Below are 10,221 nucleotides of genomic sequence, written 5' to 3'. Positions count from 1 at the left end.
AGGGGAGGCCTGGGAGTTGAGGATCTCTAAGAAGGCTCAGGGGAGGCCTGGGAGTTGAGGATCTCTAAGAAGGCTGAGGGGAGGCCTGGGAGTTGAGGATCTCTAAGAAGGCTGAGGGGAGGCCTGGGAGTTGAGGATTTCTAAGAAGGCTGAGGGGAGGCCTGGGAGTTGAGGATCTCTAAGAAGGCTGAGGGGAGGCCTGGGACTTGAGGATATCTAAGAAGGCTCAGGGGAGGCCTGGGAGTTGAGGATCTCTAAGAAGGCTGAGGGGAGGCCTGGGAGTTGAGGATCTCTAAGAAGGCTGAGGGGAGGCCTGGGAGTTGAGGATCTCTACGAAGGCTGAGGGGAGGCCTGGGAGTTGAGGACTTCTAAGAAGGCTGAGGGGAGGCCTGGGAGTTGAGGATCTCTAAGAAGGCTGAGGGGAGGCCTGGGAGTTGAGGATCTCGAAGAAGGCTGAGCTGAAGTATTGAACAGCTTAATCTAATTTAAGGTACTGAGAAGAGTCCAGTTGCTGGCTTTTAGGGTATTAATAAAGGTAGTTGGATTGAAGTTTTTTGTTTCTGATAGTTTGGAAAATGGTGGGTTTTTCATGGGTAGTGCGATGTGTTATCATAAATGTGGGGAAGTGGTTGCTCAGGCTGTCTGGGAGACGGCCTGATTGGGAGATAAACTTTGGTTTATTAGTCCGAATCCAGTCAAGAATCGACTGTCTCTTGGTTGTTTTATCAGTTCTTGTGGGAGTTTGGATGAGCTGGGAAAATCCATAGAGGTTGATGGAATTGGTAGGAGAATTGGAATTATAGGATAACCAGTAACTGTTAGTCTCCTGCGATTATGGTTTCATGCTGGAGAGGACCTTGGAGCTCCATTCAAGTAGGGTTTTGAGAGTAGCTAAGTTGTTGCCAGGGTATACATAGCAAACAATTATAACTACACTCTTCTTGGAATTTAGCTTTAATTTTGCAAGCCAAATTTCTGCATTAGATAAGGGAGGTGTGGATATATCCAGGTTTTCTATATTTAGTTGATTTTTTAAACATCAAGGCTACACTGCCTCTTTTAGATGTACGATCATTACGTATGATGCTGTAGCCTGGAGGTAATATTTGATTACTGGTGGTGATTGGTTTTAACCAGGTCTCTGTTAGTAATACTAAGTCAGGAGAATATAGTGAAAGATTGGCATGTAATTGATGGACTTTTTTGGTAATGCTTCTGATATTCATATTTAGTATCACTAAGTCAGTCGGTTTTCTAGGAAGACGTATGTTATGGGAATGGGAAGGGGTATTATTTAAGAATGGGTATTAATATTAGTTGGGCCAAGATTAGGATGTATGTCCCCACTAAGCGTCAGTCTAGCTGCAATGTTAGCTTTGGTTTTAATTAGGTTAGTAATGTACTTGTCATATTTAGTGGGGATTGTATTGATAGGGAGGGATGGTAGAAGAGGTTTAAGGGTGTGAGGAATGATGTCTGTGTAGGTAAGGGAGGGAGGTGTAGATATTGTGGAGTATACAGTAGAGGTGGCATGGTGAGGAAATGTGTGGGGTAGGAAGAAGTGATAAGAGGTGATGTGTGTAAGTTGTGTTAGGAATCACAGAAGTATGGGCTGGGTACAAGAAATGGTGCGAGGCATATTTAGTAGTGCAATAGGTACAGGTGCTAGATAAATGTACTTATGCCACAGTATACATAGTAACTATTACAGTTGTAGTACTTTGTAAACAACTTACTACATCTCAGCAGGCACTCAAGTTACACACATACTGTTAGGAGCATTGTATTCATCTAGCCGAGAGCTTTCATATGAGGGTAAGGAGTTCTGTCTGTTGGTACTTGAGATATTTAGAAAAATGTAAAAATTGTATCTATATAAATTTAATATCCTAAAAACAACATTTAATATCTATTTTCCTGCACTAGACCGAGATCAAATATTAATGCAGTTGAGTTTGTTATTGTGTAAGCTTTAAGATGAAATCTTTTAAAACGTTGTACATAGCATGGTTTTGGAATTGATTCAGATATGAATAAGCAATGTTTTATGCCAGGAGGCATCAGCAGGAGTTAACTGCAGATGCACCTGGAGGAGTTACTCGGTTGTAATGAGTTATCAAGAAAGTGGAGAAAAGAGGTCCAGTTAAGCAGACAGTGAAACAACTTTCTTATCCCCAGTCTTCAGTACAACGTGATCTATCCTTCATAGACATGCCCTTCCCAAAATGCCAGCTCAAAAGCCAGATGGCAAAAGCTAAGATTCCCCGAGAGAAGTGGCTGTAGAAAATGAAAGCCAAAGCAGGAAGAGCGGCACTATATAGTTCTGTCACTCCTCTGAGCAGTTGTAGTGTGACACCCCCCCCCCCCCCCCGCACCCGAAAAAAAGAATCTGGTTCACCCGAGAGGTAAATGTGCAACTCCTAGAAAGTCTAGCCATGGATAACTGCAGATATTTTGTGTTTTGAATATTGCACCAGCATTAAACAATAAAGTTGGCAACCATTCCTCCCTTTATGGGAACGCCAACCATTCTTGCAGGAGCAAGTACATCTTGTTTTTACCCCTTCTTTGGTAGCTGCTGTACATGGGGGAGGTGCCAGAGAGAGAAGATTGGTTACATTTTTACTCCTGTCTGTTTTCATATATTGTCTACTGTAAGAGGAGATGTTCATCGTGTTTCAATGTTGCAGTCATTACACTTGGGTTATCCACCGGCAGGCGACCCGCAGTCAGCCCGAGTTCCAAAGTCTTGGTCCGGCGTCGGTTGTTGTCACTTCCTCCCTGACGTCAGTGCACCAGGGGTATAAATGTTGCAACTGACGCCATTTTCTTCAGTCTTTCTTGCCGTGCGGTGCCCGAAGCAAAAGCAGTTTGCAATTGCCAGTTGGCCGACTCCTGAGATTTTCGAAATTGAATTTCAGAACCGAAGTCTTCAATAAAGCTAAGTACCCCATTGGGGAAACTTTTTTCTTGCTCCAGACCGATGTCAGTAAAAGTTAATAATTGTATTTCTTGTGGGAAGCAAATACCTCATAAGGACTTTCACTCTTACTGCATTCCTTGCCTAGGCCCTGATCACGACGTTACTAGTTGTCGGTTTTGTTCTACATTCAATAAACTCACTATAAAACGTCTGTTTGAATTTGCTTTACATTATTTTGGATGAAGATTTAACTATATAATGCCGTCGGATCAGCCGACGCCCGCTATTTATAAAAAAACGCAAGGACAAAGAAAGAGACAGGCATCCGAGGTCCAAAACCGACGAAGCCTCTTCTAGGCCAGTCACCGGTTCTCAGTGAGGTGCTTTCGCAGCCCCTGACACCCGCTACCTCAGAGCCACAGGCCGCAACCGACAGCCACATGGAGGCCCCAAGGCCTGTGGAAACTCAAGGTATTGGGCCTGCGGAAACTATGCCCTCGGATGGGTCCAGAGCCGCTGAGCAGGCACCGGCTTCTGAGGGCGTCTTCAGACCTTCACAACTGACTATTAAGACTACTACAGCAGCAAAGGCAAAGTCAAAGACAAGGAAACAAGTGCAGCATTCTCCAGAGCAGTCTTCTATGCCAAAGAAACAGACGCTAAAAATGGCCGAGGACCTAATTACTTTAATCAGGGGCTCCCATCCCCCTCCTGACAAAAGGCCTAGGCAAGACACTGATTATGATTCCTCTGATCAAGTTTCCATTTCCTCTGATTCTTCTTCTGATCAGGGCTATTCTCTCCCTCCTTATGAGGACTCTGATGCTGAAGAGTCCATTCCTTCAGCGCCTCCACCAGAGGATTATTCTTTTGGGGAAACCCTGCACACCATGAGGGAGCATTTCCACTGGGAGAGCCAGGGTTACTCAGAATCCAAGAAAAGGCTGAGATTTCCTTTTACTGCCTCAGCATAGACCCCTGGCTATCCCCCCCCCCCCGTGTGCTTGATATTGTAGATGATGATTATGTTTTTTCTGAATCCAGTCCATCTCCAGATTCTTTACCCCCTGCACCAGTAAAGCCAGACTGGTACTACAGGGTCCCTGACTCTCATAAATTCCTTTACAAAAACCCCGCTGCAGACCCAGAAACAATTTCTCAAGGTCCTAAAGGGGTTAACGCTTCCACTGCAAAAAATCCTGTCCCCTCAGATAGGGATTCCAGAGCTCTGGACAGATGGGGGAAAAAAGTTTACACTTCTGCAACTTTAGCTGTAAGAGCTTTAAACTGCCAGTTTCACATGCTTAAATATCAACAGTATCTCATGTCATTGTTAAAGCAGAAAATGGTTACAAATACAGAAAGTCCAGACAGTAAAGAAATGCAGGAATTATTGCATGCAGTTGAACAAGTGGGAAAGCATACTCTGCAATGTGGTTTTGATTCATAGAGGATTCTTTTAGAGCCACTGTTACAGGCTCCGTTATTCGAAGACATGCTTGGTTGAAAGAACAAAGTTTACCTGACCATGTTAAGGTAAAGTTATTGGATGCACCTCTACAACATGATACTTTATTCGGTGTTAAGGCAGAAGAGGTGTTAAAGAAAATGGAGGATAAAGCAAAGTCAATGCAAACGGTGAAAGATTTCTTACAGGTTCAACCACCTAGATTTAGCAGAAAATGGCCTTCAAAAAATTGGTCCTTTCCAGTGTCAGGCCACAAAGAGGCAGATACAGATGCCCAAGAGGCAGATCTCAGCCCCAAGGCACCTACAGACCTAGGCAATGGGGAGCTTCAACCTCCAAAGGAGGAGAGGACAAATCACAACCTTATAGGAAACCGTCACAATGACTTCCCTCTGCAAATGCCAAGCTCTTACCAGTTGACAGCACCCCTGGGGGAAAGCTCGCACTTTTCTCAAACAATTGGCACATGACACCCAAGACCAATGGGTGCTGAATATTGTTTCTCAGGGGTACAGGTTCCACTTCCACACACTTCTAAAACTAAAAGGCATGCCAAACCTACCACAAAACCAATGGACAGAGGCACAAAAACAGATTGCTGCTCTTATGGAAATGGGAGCTATTCAAAAAGTTCCACAAGAAGAAGGATTTTACTCGAGACTTTTCTTAGTACCCAGAAAAGACCAGGCTTGGAGGCCAATACTCGACCTGTCAATTTTAAATACTTTCCTGGATGTACCAAAATTCAAAATCTTAACACTACAACAACTCCTGCCCATGCTGGACAAGGAGGCTTAGCTAGTTACTTTGGATCTCAAGGAGGCATACCTGCACATCCCAAACAATCGTGCAGAAGATACCTCAGATTTATAGCAGGTTCAATGCATTACCAATTCTCTGCACTACCCTTTGGCTTCTCTACTGCGCTCAGGGTCTTCACAAAATGCCTGGCTCCAGTAATTGCATTTTGCAGACAAAAAGGAATTTAAATATATCCCTACTTGGATGACTGCCTTATTCAAGCAGAGAGCAAGGACATTCTTCCAAAGCACCTGGTATTTGTAAAAAAGTTACTAATTTGCCTAGGGTACACAGTAAATGAAAATAAATCAAAACTAGTGCCCTCTCAAGAGATAATATTCCTGGGTGCAAGTTTAAATGCATCTGCCCAGATGACTTATCTCACGCCAGACAAACAAAGGCAACTGACTCATTACTTTCAAATGATGGCAAAAAAGACCCAGCTCCCTGCAAGAAAAAGTCTGCAGGCCCTGGGTTTCATGGCATCCTGCATACTACTAATTCCATATGCAAAGCTGCATATGAGGAAACTACAATGGTATCTAAAAAGTGTTTGGACTCTGCATTGTCAAAGCCTAGAGACAATCATAACCTTAATCCCCTGCCTACAACAGGAGTTTTGATGGTGGTCCCAGGCCTGTCACCACAAGGGACAGCCTTTCACCTTACCTACAGCCAGGCAGACAATAACAACGGATGCATCAGATTATGCCTGGGGAGCACGTATGTTAGGAAAATGTATTCAGTGCACGTGGCCCAGGGAGCAAATGCATCTTCACATCAATCAAAAAGAGATGCTAGCTGTACAAAATGCTCTGACAGCCTTCAATGGCCTAATACACCCAGGACAGATACTGATAAAGACGGACAATACCACAGTTATGTGATACATAAGCAAGGGGGCACACATTCCTACCCCCTATGCAGATGAGCCATGACTTTGTGGAACACAGCACTGACCTACCAGGAAAATCTGCAAGCACAATTCCTGCCAGGAACAAAAAATACACTGGCAGACGAACTAAGCAGAAATCTCATGGATCCTCACGAATGGAAACTAAATCCACAAGTGTTCAACAGGATAACAACGGAGTGGGGACGCCCAGACATATATCTATTTGCCTCCCCTCACAATTGCCAATTAGACATTTTGCACAAGGACTTATCACTCTCAAGCATGGAAAGTGGATGCTCTATCATTCAGCTGGAAAAACCTGACAGTCTATGCCTTCCCTCTGATACCTCTTCTCACCAAAGTACTTCTAAAAGTCAGACGAGAGACCAAAAATGATCCTAATTGCACCAGACTGGCCACGCCAGCACTGGTACCCAATCCTAAAAACTCCCTCTAATCCTCATCTTCTGACACAGCAAAACTATCAGATTCTGCACGGTCAGCTCAGTACCTTACACCTGTCAGCATGGCGAATAATGTAGCCACTCAGACTGCAACTCTCTCTAAAGTTGTAATGGATGTAATTTTGGAAGCCAGGAGGCCCAGCACTAGGAAATCTTATGCAGAAAAATGGAAAAGATTCTGTGCTTGGAACCAGGCACAAGGACTCCATTACAATACTTGACTGAGATGTTGGACAAAGGCCTATCTTTTTCATCTATTAAAATCCATGCCTCTGCCATTTCAGCTCATTACAGTGTGGATCCTCTTTTTTTCACATCCTCTACTATGACAATACCTCAGAGGGGCAAAGAATATAAGAACCCCTAGAAGAGCACCATTACCAACTTGGGACCTCAAATTTTTTTTTTTTTTTTTTTTAGAGAAATTAACACTGCCTCCATTTGAACCAGCCAGCACAGCTGATCTTAAATTTCTGTCATGGAAAACTGCTCTGTTCCTAGCAATAACTTCAGCAAGAAGAGTCTTAGAGTTACAGGCATTGATGGCTGTAGAACCTTTCCTCATTTTTCATCAAGACAGGGTTTCTCTTGGAACAAACCCCACATTCATGCCAAAGGTGGTCTCCAATGTGGCCTTAAACCAATCCATTCATTTGCCTACTTTCTACCCAAATCCCCAGAATAAAGGGGAGAAACTTCTGCACGCTTTGGATATACACAGGCAGCTACAATTTTACTTGGACAAAACAAAAGCCTTTAGAAAAACTGAGCAACTGTTTGTAGCTTATGCTGCAGGATCACAAAGAAAGCCAATTACTAAGCAGACAATCTCCAAATGGATAGGAGACTGCATCCGCTTCTGTTATGCACAACATGGCAAATCAGTGCCAAAGGGCATTAAGCCTCATTCTACTAGAGCAGCAGCCACTTCAGCAGCTTTCCTCAGAGGGGTACCAACCAAAGACATTTTAGAAGCTGCAACCTGGAGCTCAGTGCACACTTTCACCAAGCACTACCACCTACCTCTCTACTCCAAATCCAGAGCAGGCTTTGCCACTGCAGTTCTGCAGGGCTTGCTAGCATCTCCAAATCCAATAAAGACCCAGCCACCCAACCTCAGCTTTGGGATTCTACCCAAGTGTAATGGCTGCAACAGTGAAACACTATGAACATAGTACATTGTGTAGCTACCATAAATGTAGATGTTCGAGTGTATTCACTGTTGCAGTCCAGGTTACCCTCCCACCATCCCCCTCTTTGCTGGGACTATTCTGTACTTCCCTACTCTACAACCTATGTGGTGTATTTGCTTGTAGGTTAAAGATATGTTTATAGTATTATATACATTGTTGTTTGGCATACTTGTATCTTTTCAACCTTCCTTTCTGGGGGCACCTGACATCTGGGGCAAGAAAAACTGAAGAAAATGGCACTGGTTGCAACATTTATACCCCTGGCGCACTGATGTTTGGGAGGAAGTGACGACAACAGACGCCAGACCAAGACTTTGGAACTCGGGCTGACTGCGGGTCGCCTGCCAGCGGATAACCCAAGTGCAATGACTGCAACAGTGAATACACTCTAACATCTACATTTATGGTAGATACACAACTGTAATATACAACTGTAATATATATATATATATATATATATATATATATATATATATATATATATATATATATAATTTTTAATGGATGGTGATTAAAGCACACTTGTAAAATGTGTTGATTCCTTTTTCCTAATTGTACTGCTTTTATTTTAATTGTGCTGATTTATGTTGTACAAGGTGGTTGTTGGCTTGCATTCAAGCCAAGGCTTCACTGTGCTTTGCTCTTAACTTGGAATTGTGTTTAGGGGTAGCTTCTGAGTGCTCGGTAGAAAACCTGAAATCCTCTGGCTTGTAAATGGCCATTAAGTGGTTCTTGCGTGGGACACTGCTCCATAGTGCATGAACATGTACTTAATCACAGCAGAGCTAATGTGCTGACATTCAGGCCTTTGAGATGAAGAGAGTTAAATCGATCGTCTGATTGTTTTAGGATGAATTAGTTTGAATACTGTTTGGTAGTAGGCTTCCAATTTTTACCAGAGCTCTCTCTTCACAGGTTTCTACGTCACACTGGTGGTGAATCGCTGGTGGAGTCAGTATCGCTGCATCCCTATGCCAGATCGTCTAATGTGTGCAATCCCATGTATAGTCCATGGTGGGGATGACAGGGGGCGAATGTACCGACGAACACTGATGCGTTACTGCAGCTTGTCATCACTTCTAATATTGCGCTCTGTCAGCACAGCAGTCTTTAAAAGATTTCCCACTATCGACCATGTTGTTGAAGCAGGTAGACCATGCTCCAATTGTTTGTTTCTAAATTTTCTGAGGCTTAATATCTTAACAAAACAGGGCACTTCCTTGCTTGAAGAGCTGGTATAGCTGTGTGTGTGTGTGTGTTTGTGTGTACGCATGCGCTGTATATTCCCACACTCTGTCTCAACACTCACACAAGCATACTGAATAAAAACACTACCTATAGAACCTGTTTGATGTGGTAAAGTACAAGGCAACTGATCCAACATTATGGTGAGAATCCAAGTCTGCTATGAGCAACTCTGCCTACGTGAATATACAGGACTGATGCCACCACTGTTGGAGACTGCATGAAGTGTGCACCTTTGTCACACTGCAGCCTCCACCCCTTATCCCCATAATGCACTGCACTGCATTTCTAAAAAGGTGCATTTATGGACAAAGCAAAAACAGAAGAGTCAAAAAGGCATGATAAAGGAGAGAAGACATTGTGATAAACAGCCAACAATTTTGTGTGAGATAACAGAGCCCCAGCTATAGTAAAGTGTTAATGCCACAGATGTGAAGATAACCCGTAACAGAATGTGTTCTTTGGGTATCTCTGCAGGGATTTTCTATACTTTGTTATAGCTGAAGAATGTAGTTTGAAAACCATGTAGAAACTTTGTCAAAGGAAAGTAAAACAAAGGACACTGACTGTGGATATCCATCTTAAACATTTGTTAGTCTTCTTATTATCCGACCTGTTTATGAACAGGCATGGTATACAAAAGCTGCTCTCCTGGGCAGCCATGGTATACAAAAGCTGCTCTCCTGGGTTAGTGTAATGTCAGAAGAAAAGTAGTAAGTGAATGAATAAACTAGTTAATTTCCTTATGTGGCATGTAAGGCAGTGATTTCCTTTGGTACAAAGCCTGTCTTTGTGGATCACTAGCTTTGAGGGTGGGGGAGGGATACTGAAGGAGGTGTAAGCTATGCTGACTGCCCTCAAAGACAATTATTACAAGACACCGAGTTAGAGGATTCAGAAAACATAGGCTCAAAAGGAGAAATGGTGAGTTTTACAGATCCTAACATGGAATGGCATCTCTGAAGGGAAGGTACTCCCATCAGAAAGGCAGAGTAAAGGCTTTAAGTGAAGCCAGCAGTTTGGAATCTTTACCAGTATAGAAGTTTGAAATTTTTGCAAGGAGTACTTTAAAAGTGCAGTTAGGACTTAAAGCAATATGTTTTTATTATTGATATTTATTTATCTAATTGGTGTTAAGCATAGAGTCATGTGGACCTTTGTCGTGTTCAGTCCAGGAGCATTGTATGGCTAGGTGACTTGCTCAGAGCCGCACAGTAGGCAGATGGGAGGAC

At 43.2% G+C, this 10,221-nt stretch overlaps 1 protein-coding gene across 1 annotated transcript in view; it reads left to right on the top strand.

The window, feature by feature from the left end:
- The window catches only part of LOC122812332 (bestrophin-2-like), a 222,456-nt gene that overhangs the window by 98,275 nt on the left and 113,960 nt on the right, over window positions 1-10,221 (top strand). Inside the window, exon 3 of the mRNA XM_044084743.1 lies at window positions 8,660-8,893. Within this exon, the coding sequence (XP_043940678.1) occupies window positions 8,660-8,893 (234 nt within the window). The remainder of the gene's footprint in view (window positions 1-8,659; window positions 8,894-10,221) is intronic.

The sequence above is a fragment of the Protopterus annectens genome, chromosome 9.part0, assembly GCF_019279795.1.
Source record: "Protopterus annectens isolate FY-2018-M chromosome 9.part0, PAN1.0, whole genome shotgun sequence".
In the NCBI taxonomy this organism is placed as follows: Eukaryota; Metazoa; Chordata; order Ceratodontiformes; family Protopteridae; genus Protopterus; species Protopterus annectens.
This window is presented reverse-complemented; position numbering and strand designations above follow the sequence as displayed.